At 37.5% G+C, this 26,001-nt stretch overlaps 1 protein-coding gene across 11 annotated transcripts in view; it reads left to right on the top strand.

Annotated features, from left to right (window-relative positions):
- Slc4a10 (solute carrier family 4 member 10) overlaps window positions 1-26,001 on the top strand; it is a 287,257-nt gene that overhangs the window by 82,416 nt on the left and 178,840 nt on the right. For 2 of the 11 annotated variants that reach the window (XM_060390261.1, XM_060390266.1), the window contains exon 1: window positions 10,543-10,895. The exons of 8 other annotated variants lie outside the window; for them this stretch is intronic. In XM_060390261.1, the coding sequence (XP_060246244.1) occupies window positions 10,851-10,895 (45 nt within the window). In that variant the 5' untranslated portion in view covers window positions 10,543-10,850. Of the gene's footprint in view, window positions 1-10,542; window positions 10,896-26,001 lie in introns of those variants that run through there. One more of the 11 variants, XM_060390267.1, reaches the window with a different exon arrangement.

Below are 26,001 nucleotides of genomic sequence, written 5' to 3' on the forward strand. Positions count from 1 at the left end.
ATAGGGGAAGAAGAGGGAAGCTGGGTAGGACTGGGAGGAGATGAGGGAGTAGGCTGTAGCAGGGATACAAAGTGAATAAATTGAAATAAATAAAAAGCAATGAAAAAGCATAAAGAAAAGAACATAGAAAAGCAATGAATAAGTAAAAGGCAGCAGATAGATACACCATCAAACCAAGGTTTTAACAATATTCTACAGAAACCTTGTGTGAATCCTGCCAAAAAAAGTCAAATGGAGTTCCTGCCTGTGAGCGAGTCTTGGTCAGCAAGCTTTCTTTCCATTGGTGAATGTCTAGCCACCACACACACTTTATAGTGAGCATCCATAATAGTAATATTTTGGAAATGCTTTTCCTTAGGGTTGTTCTCAAGGATGCTATGTTATTAATTAAAAGTACTAGTACAAACTACTGTTAGCTGTTTAATGAGTTTGATGTGTCCCCTTGTTATAGTGACCGACCTGCCCCAAAGAAGGAATCTTGGGCAGGTATAAATATGCTCAGGCTTGAGACATGGGCCATCTCTGTTCCCAGTCCACTTTTAATAAGAGCTAGTAACATGACATTTTACCAGTGTAATCTACACTGTAATAGTTCTTTCTTATCTATGTTTTTATTTTTCATGTTTAGCTACGGGTTGTCCAAAAATATTAAATAAAACAGAAATAAGGACCATATTTCTATAACATTTATTCTAGTGTTTGCTATATTATATTATTGCTTATTATTACTCGTTTCTCAATATCCTTAATTCATTAGTTAAGCTTTTTCAGAAGCATGTATGTGGTAAAGAGAACTGGCACACATATTCTTTAGCACTAGTAGTTTCAGGAATCCACTGAAGGCTTCGGGACAAGATTGTGTTTCAGTAATACTCAGACTATCAGAAAAAGTTATTTCAAGGATCATTTTTTAACAATAAAAAAAAAGAAATTTAACCATTTTCTTCTGTCCTTAGCACCAGAATGGTGCTTTGTGGGATAAATTTTCACATAAAATCATTGCATATGTGCATGATATTTTGGAACTTTATTGCACTGTCCCTTATCAGTTTTGTCCAACAGATATTTGAAAGGTTTCCTAAGGCTGTTTTCTTTCTGTTTCAGTGAGTAAAGTAGCATTGCTCTGGGTGAATGAGTCACTCTTTCTAGGTCACTTCATTCTATAAATGTCACAGAGGAAAAATAAAGACTAAGTACGCACCTTCCATTTCACCGGGTTATAATCATCTGCTTTGTTATTGTGTGGTAACTTCGATGCAAAAGGAAATTGTTTTGCTTGACAATCCTGAGTTCATTCACTAAGGAGAGGCAATCATAACTCTTATGTGGGTTTGTTTATCTCAAAATTTCATTGTTCATTGAACACTAATAAAGATAACTATTTTGTTTAGTTACTAACTACTTAGAGTAAGTAAATCTTTTAAAAACATAATAGTTTCCTGCAGCAATTATTTTACATAAATATATGATAATCCAGTTTGACAAAACAATAAAGCGAAAGATATTTCTGTTGTATCACAGTTTGGGAGAGAAATTTGATTATTTTGTCTAAAAGCCTACAAAAAGTTCACATACCCTCTAGTACTGTTAAAATAAGTTTTATCCTTCAACAAGGTAAATACATTTATGGAAAATAATATGACACAGTGTATAAAAGATGTTGATTGGACTGTTATTTATAATACTGAAATTAAAATAGGTGGTAAAATACTGTATCTTTTATTCATTCAATACCATTAGCCCTAAAATGTTATACAGAAGAAAATACTGACTTGAGGGAATATTTATAATATATTTTTAGGAGAGAATATTTAATGTAGTTGTATGTAAATATTAACTAAGCATTAAAAATAAATATTAATAATTTTCTATATACAAAATTTAATTGACTTCCTATCTTTTTCATCTTTTGGTTTTCCTGTCTATAGCTGTGAAGGACTTTTGAAATTGGTTTAAGGCCAAGTGCAATAGCACGCTGCTTATAATCCCAGCACTAGGGAGGCTTCTGTGAGTTTGAGACCAGCCTACTCTACAAAGCAAGTTTATGACAGCCAAGGCTACACAGAGAAACCTTGTCACGTAAAACCAGAGAGAGAGAGACAGAGACAGAGACAGAGATACAGACAGAGAGAGAGAGATTGGTATAAAAAGTCAGTCAAATGTAAGGACAATATTACCTACAAAATTACAAGTTTTATTTTCTTTATTGTTCAACCCACAACACAGTTCTACTACGAGAACTAGTAGAATGATGATGAAATTAGAAAAAGTAGAGTCTATTAAAATCTTGAGTTAAAAAGGCATGAGGTATCATTACAATTTGAGATGATGAAGATGTAAGAGACAGGTGAAGATTTTTTAGGCATGGATGTTTCATATGACCTGATCTTTGTACTGTAGTCCACCAGTCTCATCAGGAAGCAGTGATTATTTATGATAATCATTAGCATTTCATAAGAACAGTCAGTTTCTTCACATGAGGTTTTATTTTTCACTTAGATGTTTTTGTTGAATACTACGTATGTTTTGTGACCTTTGCTGAAAGCACAGGAAGTTCCCATGAGCAACAGGAAGTTAAGAAGATCCTCATCGTGGCTAGCGCACCAAACCATGATGATTCAGACAAACAGTGAGAAAAACCCCATTTTGTACCATGATTTTCATCTGTCACCAAAGCTGTTTTGAAACTAATCTGTCAAAAAACAGTCTGTATTAGCATTAGCCCAATAAGAATGAAAAATTAAAACCCCAGCCATATATACAGTAAATATGGATACAGAAGATTCATAAGATTAATTTTTAAAAGTTGAGATAAACTAAAAGTAGGTTTCCATATTTATCATGAAGCTAGAACAGATATATATCTGAAGTATTAGAACGCCTGAACTTTAAGAACTAGAAAGAGAAGTGTGTGAAAAACAAGGATATTTGTTCAGCTGTTATCAGAAATATTTCCTCCTTTTGTAAGAAATAATGACTCCTGTAAGTTTTATTAATATTGAATTTATAAAGTGAATAATATTAGGAGACCATCTCTTAAGACATGTTCTGTGCTTTCTTCAGTGTACATTTTACAGAGTAGGTATTTTACTTCCTAAATAGAGATATTGTTTTTCACTGAATACTTTATTGTTACAACTATTATTACAACTGTATTATAATCGACTTTTTAATGCTGTGACAAAGTACATGAAGCAAACAGCGTAAGAGGAGGAAGGTTTGTTCTGTACATGTGTTTAGTCCCTGCTCCCTTGGCTGCATTGATTCTCTGGCATGTGGTGAGGGAGAACTTCAGAGTATGAGGACATGAAAAGGAAAGCTGTTTCCTGCCTGGTGGCAGGAAGCCCATAGAGAAAGGACGATGTAGGGAACAAGATATGGCCACTAAAGGTGACCCCCATATTCTCTGTTAGGTCTTTTGTCTTAACTTTTCAGAGCTCCCTCCCATTAGCCTATCAAACTGTGAACCCAGCTATCGATGAGTTCGGGGCTCTTATACTCCTATGACTCCCCCAGCTCCACCTCTGACATTGCTGTGTAGGGACCAGGACTTCAGGACTTGAACCTTGGAGGAAGATTTCATATTTAAATCATAATGACATAGTTTATTATCTCTTCTATGATATCATTTTATTTCATCTGTTTTATTCACTCAAATTATTATTGTGTGTGTATGAATGTTTGCATGTTTGTGAGCGAACATGCCATGGTATGGTTGTGGGGGTCAGAAGAAAACATTTTTGGAATAAATTTTCTCTTCCTGTACTACGACGGTTCTGAAATCTCCAGGCTTCTGCACAAAGTACTTTTAACGCTGAGCATTTCACTGGCCCTGAAAGTCTTTTATTGCTAATATTCAGCAGTCATGTGATATACACTTTGGGCATGCTTTAATTTAGTTATCACTTTTAACCCATTTCTTCTCCCCAAATAATGTAGCACCAAACTTGCATAAATCCTAATTTGCATCACTGCTTTTCTCTGTTGGTTTGATTTTCTTCTGGCTACGGCAGATACTTGAGAAAATAAGTTATGGGTTGATGATTTTATTTATTCATTTTAAATTAGCATACATGGCAATGGATTTCATTATAACATTTAAATAAATACATATCAATAGAATTAGTTTATTTTTGTGGCTTTTTCTGATGCCTTCTTCTATTTCTCCTTGCATCCTGCTTGCTGGTTCTTCTTTCCCTCCCAAATAGTCTTCCTGTCTGCTTTCCTGTCACATGTTGGGAAGAAAGGACCAGTTCTGGCTTATAATGTCAGAGGTGTCAGCTCACGGTTGGCTAACTCCACGGCTTTGAATGTGAGACACTGCAGCAGCAGAAACAGTGCAGCGCCTGAAACATGTGTCAGTGTTGCTAATATTGTGAGTGTCAAGAAGCAGAAGGAGAGATGGGAGGGAACTAGCACACATTACATCTTTTAAAGAAGCATCTAGGAACTACTTCCTCTAACCAGTCTCCACTTCCTAATAGTCCATTGATGAATTCAGCACCCCTACCCTCTAATCACAACATCTAAATCGTGACACCAGCTGGCTAGGAAGCCCTCAATGCATGAGCTTTGGAAAGAGGACAACAGTGCCTTCAGATAAAATCTCACATCAGAACTTAGGCAAGACTGAGTATTTTAAGGAATCCTTTGTGTGTGTGTGTGTGTGTGTGTGTATTTGTCATCTAACTGGCAAGTAGGATAGCTTTGAACTTTACAAATGTTAGTATCCTGGGACAGTTAGATGTTTTTGTGGCTATAGGTGCTTGATGCCACAAGGCTAGGGACTTCTGTGCTAGCCTTGGGATCTACGTGGTAGAAGGTGGCAAACAACTCCTGCAGGCTGTGTTCTGACCTCCACATAGGCCATGCATGTATACAATGTATTTTAGTTATACTCATCCTTCTGTCACCCTCCACTCCTCCCCGACTGCCTTCCCCACTTAATGTCCTCTGTTAAAAACAAAACAAAACAACTTTTTATTTAATCTTGCACATGTGTATACATGAATGTGGGTCCATCTTCTACAGTACGGGAAATCTATCACATTTAAATAAAAGTAAAGGATAAATAGTTCATAGTAAAAAAAAACTTTCATACAGAAAACTCTAATTCCTTAGGATTTCTTTATCAAAATATGCACTGTGTTTTCCACCTTATCATACTATAAAAGAGGAGTGTTATTTTAATTATTAAAGATATAGATCATTTTTACAAAAAAGAAAATGTTAAGGAAGTGACTTTGTATTTAGAGAAACTTTGAAGCTAAAGATTCCCATTTATGACCCTGACTCAATCTCTCTAAATTTTAGTCACCTCATACAGAGATTGAGATTCCTTGTAACTGATGGAAAATCACTAAAATGTGATAGTTGTGAAATATTTGCTCTTTTAAGGATGCTCAACCTTTGGCATTTGAGATGTTGTGATATTTGATAGATCAATAACTCAACTTTACCTATAATTTGTGCTCCATACCTTGTTAAGAGTGTGGATATTTATTACCTTCCCGTAGTTCATCTATTGGAAAACCAGCCACCAGTATGACGATGCCTCACCAATATGATGTCTATGCCTTTTAGAATTGCATTTATTTTCTTGTGAAAAGGGGGGGGGGGAGTTACCATGCCTGTTATGTAAAGTTTTAGTTGAAAGAAAAACACCGTTAGACAGTGAACATTCTGATGACTTGATCTTGGCTATTTTAGCTCTAGGACTGTGTAAAGTACATTTCTTCTGTTTACACATCACTAAGTCTAATTTGTACTATTGTACAACTTAACTCTTTTTTTTTAGTTTTATTTGTGTTTATTTCTCTTGTCTCATTGCTTTAGCTAATTCTTTTTATTATTATTATTATTAATTACACTTTATTCATTTTGTATCCCCCATAAGCCCCTCCCTCCTCCCCTCCCGAACCCACCCTTCCTCCCCTTTCTGCATGCATGCCCCTCCCCAAGTCCACTGATAGGGGAGGTCCTCCTCTCCTTCTTTCTGATCTTAGACAATCAGTTCTTATCAGAAGTGGCTGCATTGTCATCTTCTGTGGCCTGGTAAGGCTGCTCCCCTATGTAAGAAGTGGGAAATAGGAAGAGCTGGAGAGCACAGGAACTCCACAAGGAGAGCAACAGAACAAGAAAATTTGAACACAGGGAAATTCCCAGAGACTCATACGCCAACCAAGGACTATTCATGGAGATAACCTAGAACCCCTACACAGATGTAGCCCATGGCAATTCAGTGTCCAAGTGGGTTACATAGTAATGGGAAGAGGGACTGTCTCTGACATGAACTGATTGGCCTGCTCTTTGACTAACTTAACTCTTTATTTTTCTCTTCTGCAATGCTTTGTCTGTTCTTCATCCCTTTCATGACATATTTGTCAGAAAAAGTGTAGCAGACATTCTGCTTTTCTATATTTTTATACTGCAGTAATAGTGCTATGAGTAGGATAGTGAATGAATAAATAATTTTTAACAAAGCTACAGAGGGATGAAGATAGATATCATTTTAAGGTTTATTTATTTATTTATTTATTTATTTAACTTAGTGTGTGTGTGTGTGTGTGTGTGTGTGTGTGTGTGTGTGTGTATGTGTGTGTGTGCACGCTCACACAGGCTGTGCACACGTGCGTGTGGGTACCGTACACTAAACAGGGCGCTGGATTCCTTGGAGGATGACACTGGTGCTGAGGACGGACCTCAAGCCCTTTAGAAACACAGTGTGAACCTTAGCCAACCTGTATCACCAGCCCCCAGATTTCTTATTATTTAATTGGTTAAGCAGGTTACATTACTAGTATGTTGATCTAAAGGTCAGCAACAAATACTTCTTGGTTTAAAACATTTTATTATTCGATAATAGATTAAGAAGCATGTCTTCAGGTTTTGAATACTGTTGTAAGAATCGATTAAGTATGTTGGCAGGAAATCACTGTAGAAATTTTAATAATATATATTTATTAATATCTTCAAGAGAATGATCAAATATTCATATCATGCTTATTTCCCGTGTATTTGTTTAATAGCTTTAGTCAATACAGACATATTAGGGAAGACACAGGGAATTTCAACCAAATATTCCTCAAGTCTTCCTGTTAAATACTGTGTGGCTTCTATTAGTCTTCGATTTGATCTTTTTCTTTTTCTTTTATTCTTCTGTCATATATTACATCCCAACTGCAGTTTCTCCTTCCCCTGCCCCAGTCCCCCTCTCCCCAATAACCCCTTCCCTTTCCCTCATCTCTGAAAAGAGCAGGCCTTCCAGAGACTCCAACCAACTATAGTATGACGAACTACAGTATGACCAGGCACGTATCCCCAGAGCATGTGTCCTTTATTCCCTCTTTCTCTTCTTACTGCCTGTTCTTCAGCAGCCTGAGCACCGAGGAAAGGGATTTGATGGAGACATACCATATAGGGCCAAGTGTTTCAAAATCTCTCACTCCCTGCATAATGTCTGCTTGTGAGTCTCTGTATTTGTTCCCACTTTATTTATTTTGTGTGTTGGGAAGAAGCATAAGCCATGGCATGGATGTGAAGGTCAGAGGACAAGTTTCTAGGGGAGTGTCTCTCCTTCCACATTATGGGCCCTGGGGATCAAGCGCAGCTCTGTAGATTTGGCAGTAAATGCTTTTCCCCACTGAGCTGTCTCTGCCCCAGACTTCTCTTTCTTGAACAGTGAGTGAGGTAACCCAGAAGCAGAGAGATAGACATGGTACATAGTCATTTATAAGTGGATATTAGCCATATTATATAGGATAAACATGCTAAAAACCTAAAGACCCAAGGAAGCTAAACGACAAGGAGGATCCTAGGGAGGATACTCAGTTCTCATTCAGAAGGGCAAACAGGGTAGACACTGGAAGCAGTAAAAGAGAAGAAACAGGACTGGAGCCTGCCACAGATGTCCTCTAAAAGACTCCAACCAGCAGGGAATCGAAGCAGATGCACAGACTCACAGCCAAACTTTGGACAGAACACAGAGAGTCTTATGGAAGAAGGGGGATATGAAAGGACCCGGAGAGGACAGGAGGACTTCCTTTAGCAGTGGACTAGGGAAGAGGGATAGGGGAGGGAGAGGGAGAGAGGGTGGGCTGGGAGAAAATGAGGGAGGGGGCTGCAGCCAGGATACAAAGTGAATAAACTGTAATAATAATAATTTTAAAAGTGTGCAAACATGTATATTTTAAATCATTTCACAAACGTGTACTATATATCTTGACCACATCAATCTCTGCTCCTTTAGATCTCACCCCAATAGATTTCCCGCCCATCTTCATGCCTCCTGATCCTTTGCTTCTGAAATAAGGCAGCTTTATTAAAACTCAGATATAGAAAGACCTAAATATGAAAAATTGGTATTCATGAAATATTAGATAATTGTGAACAATATAAGTACTTGACTAGTTTGCATGATAATATCAGTCTACGTTTGTCTAAAGCACGTTTGTGCCTTATATTAACTCTTATGAAATTTCAGGAGTTTAGTACACAGGTATATAAATAAAGTGTTGCAGTGTCATTAATTCTGCCTAAACTGAATGTGGGGGCTGTTTTAAGGTAAGATACTACGCTTTGTGCCCTAATTTTTAACTTAGTAAATTTAATTTTGGTCTTAGCCTTTGTGTTTTCCCCCTTGATCCCCACATGCTGTTTTATCTCCTAATGAAGACTAAAACTTCCAACTGTAATCCAGAGCCCCTTATTTCCAGACTGCTATGCCAGTTGCAAGGTTTCCTAAGCTGCTGCGCAGTGGTGAACAGGGTCCTTTATGGTGCCTTGAGGAGTTGGGTACAATGATATTTCATACTGTTAATGCAATTCCTTTTATGTAGGTTTCTTTCCTAAACAACCAACCAACTTGGTGATCATTTATTAACTTCTGTATATTTAACTCTTTATAAGAAGAATTAAATAAAAACAGAGTGTATTTTTAATTGGATTATGTTGTTCTGAAGAATAAATAATTAAGATTCCTGGAAATAAATGTAAATAATATTATGCACTTATATTGTTCACAATTATCTAATATTTCATGAATAGCAATTTTTCATATTTAGGTCCTTCTAAATCTGATACTTTGGAAGTTTTCTTGAAAAGAGAGTACAAATTTACCTCTTTTAACTTTTTAATTTTAATTATCATTATTTATTATAATTTATTCACTTTGTATCCTGGCTCTGGCCCCCTCCCTTGTCCCCTCCCTTTTGTCCTACCTTTCCTCCCTTTTGTCCCCCTATGCCCCTCCCCTAGTCCACTGATAGGGGAGGACCTCCTCCCCTTCTATCTGACCCTAGCCTATCAGGTCTCATCAGGACTGGCTGCATCATTTTCCTCTGTGGTCTGGCAAGGCTGCATCCCCCGCCCCCTCCCCTCCACACACACAGGGAGAGGTGATCAGAGAGCCTGCCACTGAGTTCGTGCCAGAGACAGCCCCTGCTCCCCTTACTAGGAAACAAATTTACCTCTTAAATCATTATACAACAACTTAGTCGTATATGCAGAAACCTGCCTAATAGATATGAATTGACATTTTTTTATCAGTCTTTTCTTTTCTTTTTTTTATTTTATTATTATTTTTTTATCAGTTACATTTTATTAACTCTGTATCCCAGCCGTGTCCTGATCCCTCATTCCCTCCCAGTCCCTCCCTCCCTCCCTCATCTCCACCGTGCCCCTTTCCAAGTCCACTGATAGGGGGGACCTCCTCCCCATTCATCTGATCCTGTTTTATCAGGTATCTTCAGGACTGGCTGCAAAGCCCTCCTCTGTGGCCTAACAGGACTGCTCCTCCCTTCGGGGGTGGGGAGACCAAAGAGCCAGTCATTGAGTTCCTGTTAGAAATAGTCCTTGTTTTCAAAGCAAAGACTCATGACCAAACCTTTGGCAGAGTACAGGGAATCATAAGAAAGAAGGGGAGTTAGTCTGTTGGGGAAAGGATAGGAGCTCCACAAGGACCAAATATATCTGGGCACAGGGTCTTTTCTGAGACTGACATTCAACCAAGGACCATGTATGGATATAACCTAGAACCTCCACTCAGATGTAGCCTGTGGTAGCTCAATGAATTGACATTTTTAACATGGTGTTTTTCAACTGGCATATTAAACAGAACATTTCTTATTTTTTCTTTTTTCCATTTATTTATTTTAATTTATTCACTTTGTATCTCAGCTGTAACCCCCTTCCTTATCCCTTCCCAATTCTGCCCTCCCTCCCTCCCTCTTCTCCTTTCATGGCTCTCTCCCAAGTTCACTCATAGGGAAGGACCTCCTCCTTTCCATCTGACCCTAGCCTATCAGGTCTCATCAGGACTGACTGCATTGTCTTCCTCTGTGACTTGGCAAGGCTGCTCCCCCCTCAGGGAGGAGGTGATCAAAGAGCCATCCACTGAGTTCATGTCAGAGACAGCCCCTGTTCCCCTTACTAGGGAACCCACTTATTTTAAAAGTACTGATAAGAAATAAAAATCTCCCAGAATCTGTGAATCTGTGTAGTAGCAGCTGTAGGAACCTGAAGGCTGTGTCTGACTCTGGATGATGCAGAACCGCTCTAAGCAGTAAGCTGACTGTTTCAGACAGCATTAACAGCATCAGCAGACACCACTGTGTCAGCATCTCTTAGTATGCAGTGTTGGTAACTGCACAGAGGGGATGATTTGAGCAGTGCATGAGAGCCGATATTTTGTTGATGGTTAAATAGATTCTGATGGACAGATCTGCTGTTTGATGTTTTCTTCACTAGCCCTGTAGATGCTGAGAGAGAGAGAGATGGCTGAGCTTATTATTATTTTTGTTTTGTAAGACAGGAAATGTGATCTTTTAAGGGTTTCTGGAAAGAGAAAGGTCATGCAGCCTGGAACCTGTGAACGTTTCCAATCTCTAAGTAATGAGGTATGCCCTTGTGAACTGTAATGATACTATTAGTATGTAAGGTTGTTGCTTTGTCTGGTCTTAGTCATTCAGAATATGTTAATCAACATAATTGCTTATTAACTCATTTTCATTTGAATATTTGAACAAGAGATGATTATAAAAATGGGTAAAATATGAAGAAGTGTTTGCATGTGTATATGAGTTTGTTTTTACTTTAGTCATTTTGGGGATAGAGATGAGGAGTAAAATATGATATGCTTTATGTGATTAGAAACAATGTTTATGGCTCCAGATTTTTTTCTAGATTAATCCTGATTAGATCCAGATTATGTATTTTACTTGAAATGATAAGCATAACATAAATGAATTGAACCGATAGTAATATGTGATCACCATCTGCCTATAGATGGATATGTTTTGCAAAATGGTTATCTGAGATTTAATCACAGCAATCAGTGCTGTTATCACTGTAGTAAGACACAAGGCAATGAAAGTTTAGTGCAGAAGTATGTTTGTCCAGGCTGTAAGCTGGATCATGAAGTTATTATTTCATTCTGGGACATCAATTCTCAGCTCTGGTTATGCTCTTGGAGCTTTTAATCTCCATCGCTCTTAAGGCATTAACCACACCTGAAAGCTGACTGCAAATTTGTTTTACATAGGAGGCTTGTGGCTTCTGAGTGTCTTGAAGATTTTTTTTTTATACAGAGAGATTCAATATTTGCTTACTTTCATTTTCTAGCTGAATTATTTACTCCAGTAAACTTGTTAACTGTAAATTGTAGAAAAATTTTAAAACATACGATTTATATATTTGCTTTGCATTGAAACTTTATTTGTTTTAAAATATGTATAATTATCCTCTCAAGTTAATACTCATTTAACTTTCCTTTAATGTAGGCTATCCTCAGAATTGTATTTCTAATACAACAGAATTATGTGGCTAATATTCAGATTTTTAAAGACATGTATTTTATTTATTTTTAATGTTATGCACTTCTGAGTCAGTTGTAGAGAACTATCAAATATGTTAAATTTGTTATCAAAAGAGAAAGAATGTTAAAATATTTCTTAAGAGGACAGTGTTGACTGTTTTTTATTTAACTTCTCATCAGGGTGAAAAATGTAGTCTTAAAAATGAATACATTGGACAAAGCCTGAAACAGTGAATAAATTCAGTTAGGGGCTATTTCTCTTTTTTAATTAAAAACACATTGAAAACATTCTTCCTACTGATATTGGATGTAATTTATATGTTATTCTGGCTACTTAGCAGCTTACATTCTTATTAGTTGGGAAGATTGCCATATTCTTAAGCTTGATTAACTTTGGAAGATTTGACTATACCTTTTAGTTGCTACAAAACCTGTTTAATCTGTTAGAATTTATTTCCAGTATTTGCATGTATTAGTCACTAGGAGTACATTCTGTTTCTTGGCATGGCTTCAGGATTCCTCTAGGCCTTGGTTTCACAACATTTTGTTAAATTTTCACTGTGTGTATGACCTTTCAGAAAAATCAAATCATAAAGTGTTTGATTATGTTCTTTAGTGACACTTAAATATCATTAATTTTATTATATGAAAAGTCTTAGAATTATCAATCTTTTTACAGATCAGGAAAATGTCTCTGTTACTGTGTCAGAATACATTGCACTGAAAAGTAAAAATTTGTCAGAAAGCTGCAGATACTTAAATGGTATGCCCCCCATTCTTCCTGCTTAATAAGGTGGTTTTGAACTGACGGCAAAGTTCATTGTGACTTTTCTTAGGAACAAGAGGTCAGCTTTTTACAAAGGCTACCTGATCTGCCCTATTTTACAGTGCATGTCATATATCAGAAAGATTCCTAAAGATAAGCTGTTTATAAATAATTGTTTGGGTAATTCTTTAATTCAGGGAATATTATGAGAAAGCTGATCATCTGTGGATATTGTATTTAAGAGAAAAAAATGACATGTATTGCTTTCAAGGCACATAATACAGATATTTTGGATTGACTCTTCAAAAGTGGTTTGTTACAATTTTAATTTCCTCTGTAAACTGGTGAAGTCTAGTGTGAGTTACATGTTACAGTGCTTTTCTCCCATGTACATTTCATAATATTAGAGAAATCAAAGGTAGACTTAGAATTAGATTAATAATAGCAGAGTGAAATTTTATTGACCTACAAGAAGGTTGAGGGGGGAAAAAAAAAGAACATTGAGAATTCAAGGCTAGATTGAGTTATACAGAAAGACCCTGTCTCAAAAAAATTCTATATTTGTAAGCCAACCTAAACTTGTTTTTAAATTAAATTTTTATTTATTAATTACAGTTTATTCACTTTGTATTACAGCTGTAGCCCCTCCCTTATCCCCTTCCAATTCTGCCCTCCCTGTCTCTTCTCCTTTCATGCCCCTCCCCCAACTCCACTCATAGGGGTGGACCTCCTCCCTTTCCATCTAACCCTAGCCTATCAGGTCTCATCAGGACTGGCTGCATTGTCTTCCTCTGTGGCCTGGTAAGGCTGTTCCCTGCTCAGGGGGAGGTGATCAAAGAGCAGTCCCTGTTCCCATTACTAGAAAACCCTTTGTGAGTTCAACCCAGTCCCTGGCAGGCAGCTGAGGTAGAAACCTAGAGACTCCTCTTTAAACTAGGGATATAGCTGTAATTTCAGGTGAAGTGTGAATAATTCAGTAGGTTTGTGTGCTGTGGAAGAGAGTTTTAAATCTTAAGGTTAAACATTTGAAATAAAGAGCAGGAAACATGGGGGAGTCTGACTGTAACTGGACAATCCGAGCCGTACTTGGACCAAAAAATATCCAAGTGCACACATCAGATTGAAAATTCTAACAGTTTTAAAATTTTGAGACAGGGTCTCCCTGTATAGCGCTGGCCTCAGACTTCCGGTATAGCCAGATTAGCTGAAAATTGGTCACTCTTTTGACTCTGTCTCCCAAATTCTGGGATCCCAATTGTCCACTACCTTACTTGCCTGAAAATACTGAGATCTGATGAAAAGTGCTGGAGAATTGGTCATCCCAGGCGCTGAGGAAGGGCCTGGAAGAAACTGTAATGGAAGCAGGTGTTCGGTTCTGGCTGATGGACAGTAGGTGTTGCTCTGTTCTGTTTTATCTTGATGTGCCTGCTGAAAATAGCAGAGAGGTGGGTAGAACAGTTGCAAATCCCTATTTTCCATTCCCAAACTGGGCATTTTGCCCAGTAGTGCCTCCAACATGCTTGATATCTTGTATTAAAACCTTCAATTAAAGCAATACAGGGCTGATTTACAAATTGAGTCTGGGCTAATGGAAGAGGCTGTAATATTGTGATTATCTCCTCGGCCATAGTTTTTTGGTTCAAACTTAGCTATACTATAAACGAGCTCTATAATCCTTAGTCTTATTTTCTTTTTAACCTTGGGATGCTGATCCTCAGAGTATTGTGAACATTAAATGAGTTACTGTACATAAAGCACTTTAGTAGTTTTTGGCATGTAGTATGCAAATTATCAATACTTCTTGGTGTTTGGGAAGTTGAATGCTTATTTGTATTACTAGCATCTATCCATTGTACATAATAATGGGTTAAGCATGGCATTTATATTCATGTATATCATGGGTAGAATTAGTTTAGATGTTTGCTAATAGATGAATTGATGAGCAGAATGTGGTATACATAAACAGTGATGATTTACTCAGCCATAAAGAACAAAATCAGGTCATTTGAAAGAAAATGGATGGAGCTGGAGACAATCACGTCATGTGAAATAAGCCAGAGTGAGGGATCAATGTTGAGCTTTTTTTTTTTCCTCATGGATCTCTAGTTGAATAAATTTGTATATATGTAGATGTGGAGGGGATAGAGCGGCCTACAGAGAGGAGATGCACAAGTAAAAGGCAGGTGGCAGAGAGTATATGGTGTACTTGAGCATGACAGCCCAGTTCGACTTTAGCCTGTTGAAGTAAATTAAACCATCACAGGAGAGGTTTCTTGGAACCACAGAGCACAGAATCTTGAGTGATACATTATGATTTTCAGACTAAGAACATTCTATTTTTCTCCTGATCTCCACATTTCTGGGGAAAAATAAAATAAAGTACAAAAGAGCAGCTCCTGTGTTTTGAAGTCATTTTAAGAACTCTAGCTCTTTTGAGACTTTGGGAATGGAAATTAAATTCCTGAGTAGATTTAGCAGTTACTTGACACGGTAGGGGGTAGAAGCAAAATGAAGGATTTTAATAAAATTCTTTATCAAAATTGCATATGAGAGCATTACTCAGTCTCCCCACAAGCACTGAAAACTTCCAGTTTCAAATCCCAATAGACCTCCTGCTTGTCCCCAGTGTAACTCTGTTTTATTGGTAGGTAATCTTATTTAGCCTTGGCTTTGTTTCTGACAGTTCGTAACCAAGGACAATCAAGTAGGATCATTTAATACAGTGAATACTCATGTCACTGTTGTAAATATTTGGATAAAAAGAACTTTGTTTTAGAGAAATTTGATATAGTAATTTCTATTCCAGTCATGGGAGCTGGGAGGGGATGACGGAGGCGCTACAGCTAGGATTGAAAGTGAATAAATTGAAATTAATAAAAAAAAATATAAAGTAATCTATCTAATATTTTAATATTACCTGTAAGCTAATCTCACACCTCAGAGGCTTTCAGGTTGCCCAAGAATAACAGAAAAGATAAATAAAATCCCTTATTAGATTCCTCTATGCAAGACAGCTGGGCTGTAGCTTGGTATTAGACCTAAGAAAGTGTCACCTGTATTGAAAAGTTAAACTCTTATGCTCATTTAAAATATAGCTTCTATACCGAGTATATGAGAAGTAAAAATTCTGTGGGAGATAGCTCGGTTGGTAAACTGCTTGCCTTACCAGTATAAGAATCCAAATTTGATCTCCAGAGCCCCCCTCAACAAAATGGTCAAGAATGCTTACACTTTTACTGTGAAAATGAAAACTGACACAGATGAAACTGTTTCTTTATTTGTAGAAGAATAGCAAACATAATCAAAGACTTTTTTTTTTTAATCCTGTTTTTTTTTTTTAAAGTCCTTGTGAGTTGTTTTTCTTCCTGGTAAAAAGAACGAGGTAAGGACTAGACATGACAGAGGTCTAGCACATTTTCAACACTTCTTTTAGGATCAGAGACTTATTTCTGGAAGAAAGCTTGTGCTTTTAGTCCTAGTCAGATTTTTTTCCCTTCACGGGTCACAAAGGATTACACTTAATAGATGAAAATTCATCAACACAATTTTACTAGAACTTTTATTGTATTTTTTATTATAAAATAATATGTACTTACTATATATAATTTTACTATAATTGTTATTCAGAGTTCAAAAACTATTTTCTTTCTTAAGAAGTATGCAAAAGACATTTAGAGATATAGGCCCCCTTTACATCACATCTTTAAAAATTGTATAAGAATATCAGTAAGAAAACAAAAACTGGATACTCTGCTAAACTTCTGCTTTTAAAAAGTGAGAGATAGGATCCAGTGAATGATACTGCAAAATGTACTGCATATAGTTATATTCACCATCATTCAATCTACTCATCCTTTATATTCAACTTCAGTTAAAGGTTATATAAATACGAGGTCTCTGGACATTGTAGAGGAAGGCAGGGTAAGCACAGTAGCTAACCTCTGGGGTCCTAGACCTGGAATTGGCTTAATTCCCGTATTTCCATTTTACTTACTTTTTGCTTTTATCTTAGAAACATTATTTAATTCCCGTTTCCTCAGTAATGCCATGTGTTAAATTGGGATACTGCTATGGAGACCTTTACATGTGGTGTTGAGATCAAATGACTTACTCATTGAAACATTGTTGAAAGTGGCTCAATAAGGTGCACAGATTAATTAATATCCTTTATAATCATTATTCCCACTGACGTTGGTATATATTTATGTTCTTATGTATTTATCTAAAGTGAATTTGAATCATCACGTAAATTCTACTTTATGTATAGTATGATACAAAAGAAATTAAGTAGTTCAGCAGATTAAAATTGCCATAATCCAGCTCTAGAGCTACTGCTGTCCGTCTCTATTGTAGGTTACATACATCTAAATGTATAGGATGGCATAGATGAAGGTAATTTGCAACAGTCATGGAAGACTCCATGGAGGAGGTCTGACAGTGTGACTTAGCTTTCGTTGTATTCCTTCTTTCTGATTTCCCTCCCCCTAGAAATAATACCTGTAAAATTATCAGCTATGGCACTGCAATAGCTGCTTTGTGAGCGGAGGGTGCTGCTTGCTATCATAGTCTTTCTGCTTGATATTGCCCATTAGGGCAACCTATTGTTGGAAAAATGCAAACCAAACCTGAACGTAGGCAGTTGAGTCCCCAGGAAAGCTTATTAGCTCCTGTGTCTCAGAGTACTCATTATTTTAGAAGTATATTGAGATTATATATGGTCTGTATTATAGGGAAATGTGCATGGGGGATTGTCAGGCTTACAGTGATTGACAGTTAATATTACTTCAATTGTATCCCACAGTGAGAAGAGTCAGAGAACTAAGAAACTCAGAATATAGACTCAGAATCCTTCGGTGCTTTGATTTAGATAGCAATCAGAAAGCCAGACTTTAGTTCAAATCCTGCTGCTGTCATGGGTGTGTTTTAACCCCACATAATTAGAGTAAAATGATTAGTGTTGATGAATTTTCAACCATTAGATGTAATCACTTGTGAAACGTGGAAAAATTATCTGTCAAATGAAAAGTAGCAGGGATTCATCTATCTTGAACTTACTGATACTGCTATTCTTTTACCAAGCTATACCATATATCTGGAATTCTATTTCATCCTGACTATTTAGTCTGTCCTATAGTACTTAGTTTTATTATAAGTTAACAGGATTAGTACTTATTTATACACCATTTATATGGCTCAGCCAGCTTCGGGTGTAACGTTCAAATGCCTGCCACTTAAAAGAAACACACTTGCGTACCTTCTTCCTTCAAATATGAAATCAAATATGAAATATGGGAATTATGTCTTTTAATTCAGCACAGATTTTGAGATGTGTTAAGTGATTAGTAATAAAAAATTAGTAGTAAATAAGTAATGATTTATTAATTTAAGAACTCTGAAAAATACATTAGAATAACAAAAAAAATTCCAAGCTCAATCAAATATTGTATATTATCCAGAGAGTAGAAAACTGTGTCAACAATTATAGTGAATAATAAAATAGTAGTAGAATAACTGTTAGTAACAGAAGAGTAGTGATAAGGACAAATTATAGGCTGGTGATGTATTCCTCTGAGAACACATTAAACATTGAAGTAATGCCAGACAGTGCTATGTTTTTTTTTCCCCTCAAAAACTAGTATTAGAAAAGTTTTTTAAAAAGCCAAAGAACAAACAAAAAACCAACCAAGCAAAACAAAACTGAAACCTAAAAACTAAAATGCAAAACAAGAACCAGTGACAGAATATTTTGAATGGAAACAGAAAAATGATACTAAGTGCCCTCATCTAATAAGCAATAGTAAATGCTGAGAACAATCCAGAATATGATGAACCATTCTGGAAAAAACAAAGCAAAACAGGAAAAGAACTATTGTGTCCTCCCAAGAACCAGGTTGTTAAAGTAAATAATATTTATTGGTTTTAAAGTCAGCCACAACTTTGGGTCCTCTTCTTCAATCACTTCTTCACTTCTTCATCCAGATAAATCTCCCCCGATTCCAAGGGGGAAAGTGTTTGTTATTTTTTCTAGAGAGAGTTAAAGAATCTCATTGTATTAGGTGATCCAGGCATACTTGAGGGCAGAAAGCACTATGTAAAAAAGAAGTGTTATAATTTTTTGTCCACATTAACCCTTTCATGCATGGACTTTTACTTGTCTGAATCTTTGTTTTGTTTTTATTTTTATTTTTTTTATTAATTACAATTTATTCACTCTGTATCCCAGCTTTAGGACCCTCCCTCATCCTCTCCCAATTCCTCCCTCCCTCCCTCTTCTCCTCCCATGCCCCTACCCCAATCCACTGATAGGGGAGGTCCTCCACCCCTTCCATTTGACCCTAGCCTATCAGGTCTCATCAGGACTGTCTGCATTGTCTTCCTAGGTGGCCTGGTAAGGCTGTTCCTCTCTCAGGGGGAGGTGATCAAAGAGCCAGCCACTGAGTTCATGTCAGAGACAGTCTCTGCTCCCCTTACTAGGAAACCTACTTGGACACTGAGCTGCCATGGGATACATCCATGCAGGGGTTCTAAGTTATCTCCATGGATGGTTCTTGGTTAGAGTATCAGTCTCAGAAAAGACTCCTGGGCCCAGATTTTTTTATTCTGTTGTTCTCTTTGTGGAGCTCCTGTCTCCTCCAGGTCTTTCATCTCCTGCTTCTTTCATAAGATTACCAGCACTCTGCCCAAAGTTTGGCTGTGAGTCTCAGCATCTGCTTTGATACACAGCTGGGTAGAGTCTTTCAGAGGCTCTCTGTGGCAGTTTCCTGTCCTGTTCCCTGTTTTCTCCCTCTTCTGATGTCCATCCTGTTTGCCTTTCTGAATGAGGATTGATCATCTTATCCAGGATCCTCCTTCTTGCTTAACTTCTTTAGGTGTACAGATTTTAGTATGTTTATCCTATATTACATGTCTAATATCCACTTATAAGTGAGTTTATACCATGTGTGTCTTTCTGCTTCTGGGATACCTTACTCAGGATAATCTTTTCTAGTTCCCACCATTTATATCTGGCTGAATCTTACACAGGGTTTGTACATGCTGCCATAACTGCTGTGAGTTCATGTGTTCGACTACCATATTATGACCAGAAAATAGTTTCTTTGATATTATCCACTGTCTCTGGCTCTCACAGTCTTTCTGCTCAGTCTTCCATGATGATTACCAAGTTGAGTTTTGGGAGTGGTATATAATATGTATGTCCCCTCTAAAGGTGAGCATGCCACAGTCTCTAATTCTTTGCATGGTGTTCAGTTGGGGTGCTTTCTCAGAAAATTGGGATTAGCCCTACCCCAAGACTCAGTTATACATCTCCTGGGTATATACCCAAAAGATGCTACATCAAACAACAAAGACACTTGCTCATCTATGTTCATAGAAGCTTTATTCACAACAGCCAGAATCTGGAAACAACTTAGATGTCCCTCAAACAAAGAATGGATAAAGAAACTATGGTACATTTACACAATGGAATACTACCAGCTATTAAAACCAAAGAAATCATGAAATTTGCAGGCAAATGGATAGAACTAGAAAATATCATCCTGAGTGAGGTAACCCAGACTCAAAATGACACACATAGTATGTGCTCACTTATAAGTGGGTTTTAGCCATATGGTACAGGATAAGCATACTATGAGGCACAGACTCAAAGAAGATAAGTAACGTAGAGGATCCAAGGGAGAAGGCAATAATCTCACTCAGAAGTGGAGACAGAATAGAAAGAGGTAGTGCTGAAGAGAGGGAACAAGCTAGGAGAGGGGGCACAGAGAGTTAAGGGGGTGGAGACCAGACCTGGGGAGAGCGAGGGCAAGAGGACAAAAGGAGTATAGACAAAATTAGGGTGAGATTATCTCAGTGACAAGCTGGATAACTAAGCTAGGGTATGAAGGGCACTCAAACAGACACTTGTAGTAGCAGAGGCCATAGAGACTGAAGGAGACACCCACTAGCTAGACTAGTCTCCTAGCAGAGGGAGGGGAACACCAACCCACAAAACTTTGAACCAAAATTTACCCTGCCTACAAGATAGATGAGATTTCATGAACTAAATGAGAATCAGTTATTTTTTTTTTACATTCTTAGTTTTATTTATTTAATTTTAATTTTTACTTTTTTCACACTTTATTCATTATATATCCCGATTGAAGCCTCTCCCTCAACTCCTCCCAGTCCTATCCACCTTTCTTCTCCCCCCCATCCCCTTCCCCTAGTCCACTGAAAAGGGGAGTTCTCCTCTTCTGCCATCTGCCCATAACTTATCAAGTCTCATCAGGACTGCCTGGATCCTCTTCCTCTGTGGCCTGGCAAGACCACATCACCAGGGGCAAGTGATCAAAGAGCAGACAACTGAGTTCATGACAGAGGCAGCCTCTGCTCTCTGTACTCGCTGACCCACATGGAGACTGAGCTGCCAGTTGGCTACATCTGAACAGGGCATCTAGATCCTCTTCATGAATGCTCCTTGGTTGGTGCATCAGTCTCGGCAGGACCGTCTGTGCTCAGATTTTTAGCTTTATTGGTCTCCTTGTAGTGCTTCTGTCCCCTCCACGTCCTTCTATCTTCCCCCCTCTTCTTCCATAAGACTCCCTACACTCTGTCCAAAGTTTAACTGTGAGTCTCAGCATCTGCTTTGATGTCCTGTTGGGTGGAGCCTTTCAGAGGACGCTCTATAGTAGGCACCTATCCTGTTCACTCTCTTCCACCGCTTCTCGTGTCTATCCTGTTTGACCAGGTTGTTGAGTTTAATTGCCTTATGGCTTTGATGTAACCCTGGTTTTTAAAAATTCTTCTGTTTCTAATAGTGCTCATTAAAATGTTAAATGTAGGGGAAATATTTTTCAGTGCTATCGAAGTCATTAAAGTAAGCCAAACTCAGAAAGATAATATTGCATGTTTGCACTAATTATGTGGGTCCTGTGTTACATATAAATGGACAGAACAGACACACATATACACTTTCTCTCCTTCACACACACACTCTAAGACACACAATCAGGTACATACATGCAGGAACATTCTTACCCTCCCGGCATGAATCCAGGAGGGGAAGTGTTTGGCAGGGGGAAGGGGACTAGCTGAGGTGGAGGAGGAGGAAGAATAGGAGAGAGCAATGGGAAGTGGGTGTGGTCATCATAAGTGATATACTTTAATACATTTTCATTATAGAGTCCCTTGCTTCGATTAACAAATATAAGCTGATAAAATGCTTTAAAATTAGTTAAAAGAATTGAAAATGGTTACTTCTAATTATAATTGTTCTAGAAGATTTCCATGTAGAAAAAATGCATAAATATTTGGCCTTTAAGCTCAAGTACTTATATAACTTTAACAAAGTAAAGACAAACGTGTAAGGTCAAGAATAGATGTTTATAGATTAAGTTTAAGTTAAGTGCTATTTAACTGATGAGCTGGAAATAAATTTCTGTATGTAGGAGTCAAGAATTCTAACATGGGAAATAGCATGAATGGGGTCAATAATTTGTTTCTCTTTTAATATGTATGAGTTATGGTGCATTACTAGCCTAGTCCATTAAACTATACATTGTTTAAAATCTACTCTTGCCTGATGAATCTAAAACAAAAAGGGGGAACTGTAGAGAGCTGTGTAATGCCGTACCTTAAAGATGGAGCTAGTTTCCACCTTCCACCTTCCACCTTCCCGATGGTGAGTGCTCTCTGTCACAAACAACTCCACATTTGGCTAAGGCTGAGGATCTGGCTTGCTTCCATGTATGTGGACCTATCTGCATTGCCCACGTGGCACGCTGGGGTTGGCTACCCAGAGGCTATTTAAGCTGTGGGCTGGCTTTCCCCAGGGTCAGATGATTGTTCAAGGTTCCTGAATAAACTGCATTGAAAAAAAAATTATAATTGTCAAATTTTAAAAAAAAATTTACATCTTTTAAAAATTGTTTTTCTAAATGTTTTTCTATCAAAATTCTTTGAAAACAGTTCTAGAAGTTTTATACATATGCGTGTGTGTATGTGCAGTGCACCTTTCCATGTTTTAGTTTCTCATTCTCTCATTTATTGCATATATTTAAGGTATAAAATACAATGTTTTATGTATGTACATATTGAAATGCTTACTCTAATAAAGTATATTAACGAATCCACATAACTATTGCTTTCCATAGTGACCTTTTTGCTGTGTCAGACTAGTACATAAAATTTCTTCTCAGCAGAGTTAAGGATATAATGCTGTTAACTACTGTAAAAAAGCATGTACATTAGTTCTCATTAATTCATCCCATGTAAAAACCAAATTTTTACTTTCCTGCCTACTTTTGTCTATTTCTTTCCACTTATCTATCATCCAGTGTTTTTTTAATTAATTAATTTATTTAATCACTTTATAGCCTGATTGCAGACCCCTCCCTTGGTTTTAAAACTGCATCAACATGAACTTGGGCAGTGTTTTTCTTTCTGTGTGGCTTACTAAGCATAATGTGCCATGTCCTTCAGGGATATCCATTTGTTAAAAGGGGTGGTAGTTCCTTTTAAAAGGAGGAAGATTACTGTATGTATGTATTCATGTGTGCATTTATGTATGTATGACCAACACTTGATTTTTCTATGTATTCATGTATGTATTTTTTGAATCATTTTACATCCTGAACCAAGATTCCTCCTGCCTCTGCACCCAGTCCCACCCTCCTCACGCCTCCTCCCCTCCACTCCCTACCCTCTTTTTTTTTTTTTTCAGAGAATGGGAGGCCCCCAAAGGGGACCAACCCACCCTGGTACCTCACTTCACAGCAGGACTAAGCACATCTTCTTTCACTGAGGCCAGACAAGGCAGCCCGGCTAGGGTGAAGGGGTTCAAAGGCAGACAACAGAGTCAGAGATAGTCCCTACTTCCATTGTTAGGAACCCATATGATGACCAAAGTGCACATTGCCTACGTATATGTAGGGGATCTTGGTCCAGCCCATGCATGCTTTTTGGTTGGTGGTTGGTAGTCGCTGTGAGCCCCCGTGGGCCTGGGTTATTTGACCCCGTGGGTTTTCTTGTGATGTCCTTGACCCTTCCAGCTTTCTTAATCCTTCCTCCCTCTCTTCCACAAAACTCCCTGAGCTTGAACTATTCTTTGTATGTGGGTCTTTGCATCTGTTTTCATCAACTGATTGCCAGTCTCCTGTCTGCAAGCATAGCAGAGTATCATTAATAGTTTCAAAGGTTGTCTTCTTCCATGGCGTGGTCTCAAGTCGGGCCAGTCATTGGTCGGACATTCCTTTCATCTCTGCTCCGTCTTTATCCTGACACTTCTTGTAGGCAAGATAAATTTTGGGTCAAAGGTTTTATGGGTGGGCTTTGGTCCTCCTGCCTCAACTGGAAGTCCCCTGGCTACAGAGGGTGGCAACTTCTGGCTCCATACCCCCTGCTGCTAGGAGTCTCAGGTGTGTTAACCCCATAGACTGTTAGGAGCCTTTCCTATCCCAGGGATGACACTCCCCTGCTCTCCCCACCTCCTTTTCCCTCCCCACTCCTCTCCTTCCTAGTTCCCTCCCTCCATCTACTTCAGATGTCTATTTTATTTCCTTTTCCGAGTAAAATTAAAGTCTTTACTTGAGCCCTCCTTGGCTTCTTTGGGTCTGTGGATTGTAGCATGGTTTTCCTCTACTTTATGGCTAATATCCACTTCTAAGTGAGGACATACCATGTGTGCCTTTCTGGGTGTGGGTTACTTCACTCAGGATGATCTTTTCTAGTTACATCCATCTGCTTGCAAATTGCATGATGTCTGTGTTTTTAATAGCTGAGTAGTATTCCACTGTGCAAATCTACCACATTTTCTTTTTTCACTCTTCAGTTGAGGGGCATCTGGGTTGTTTCCAATTTCTGGCTATTAGAAATAAAGCTTCTTTGAACATAACTGAGCAAGTGTCCTTGTGGTATGGTGGAACATCTTTTGGTTATATTCCCAGAAGTAATATAGTGGGGTCTTGTAATATCCTTCCTGATAGGTGTGACTTGCTAGCCCATGGATTTTATTTTCATTTCTCACTTCAGCTTTAATGTTAAAAGTGTTTTATATACCTATTTCCCATTTCTACACATTCTTTTGAAAAATATTCTAAGTGTTATTCCAGTTTAAAGGGTATTTGATTTTTGTGTTGTAAATTTCTTATATATTTTCGGTATAACCTCTTGTTGAATGTGGGGTTTTTATTCTATGGTCTAAGTTTTCATTTGTCTGATTATTTCATTTGCTGTGTTGAAGTATTATTCTTGAATGATTACTTAATTGACTACTCATATCTACTAAAACAGTTTTCATAGTTATGTTGATTAGTATGTTAGGCTGTTTTCTTCTGGGTTCTAGTTTTTGTTAGTCTGTCAATTTTTATGATTAATCTTTCTGAACTATGCCACATTAAATACGTTATTCTACATTTTTTCTTATATATGTATTTGCAGATTTCCTTTTTTTCTGCTTTGTTGTTCACTGTGATACCTAAATGTGAAAATTAATTCTACTGACTTTGAAAAAATCTTCATCCATTATTTAAAATGTCTTTCTTTTTCATTTTCTTTCACTTAATCCTCTAGAACTATAGTAGATATACATGAACTGTCTTATATATGTTCCATCTTTTAAAGTATTTTAAAAAAATTACTTATTTTGAGACAAATTTATAAATGTATATAATGTATTTTGATCATCATGTCTTTGGTTCTGTATAATTTCTTTTAGATATTATTTTATTTTTTTAGTACGTGTTTGTGGTGCAGGGAGGTACGTGCCTGTGAGTGCAGGTGCTGGTGGAGGCCAGAAGTGCTGGAGCTCAATTACAGTCAGCTGTTAGCTATCTGACACACCTGTGTGCTGAACTTGGGTTTGCTACAAGACCACTAAGTGACCTTTACTGTTGAGCCATCTCTTCAGCCCAGGTGCAAAAAATTTTAGACCCTCATATAAGTGACCACACAGAAATAAATCATATTAGCAATAACTTGGTCTTGGTTAACAAATTTCCAGGTGATATTTCAAATGCCTAGAAAAGGGCACAATCAGACAAACCAAGGAAGATCTGAGATTGAGTCTCATGGAAGAGTATTTATGATCAAGAATAGACCAAGATGGCCTCAAACTCAGAGATCTACCTGCCTCTGCCTCCTGAGTGCTGGGATTAAAGGCTTGAACTACTACCACCCGGATGTTGAGTATAATTTTTATGATGACTTAGTTCAGGCTCTTTTAATACATTTCCATCAATAGATAATTTTCTTATACAATTTTTAGATTCAGTTCTATTTTTCTTATATTTGTAAAAAAGAAATAAGCATTGACTTCTCATATATAACCTAATCATAATTTTGTTGATATACCAACTCAAAATCTTCTTCACAGAAAATGTGTGTGTGTGAGAGAGAGAAAGAGAGGCAGACATAGATACACTGAGAGACAGAGAGGAATTTATTC

Source organism: Meriones unguiculatus, chromosome 8, assembly GCF_030254825.1.
Source record: "Meriones unguiculatus strain TT.TT164.6M chromosome 8, Bangor_MerUng_6.1, whole genome shotgun sequence".
In the NCBI taxonomy this organism is placed as follows: domain Eukaryota; kingdom Metazoa; phylum Chordata; class Mammalia; order Rodentia; family Muridae; genus Meriones; species Meriones unguiculatus.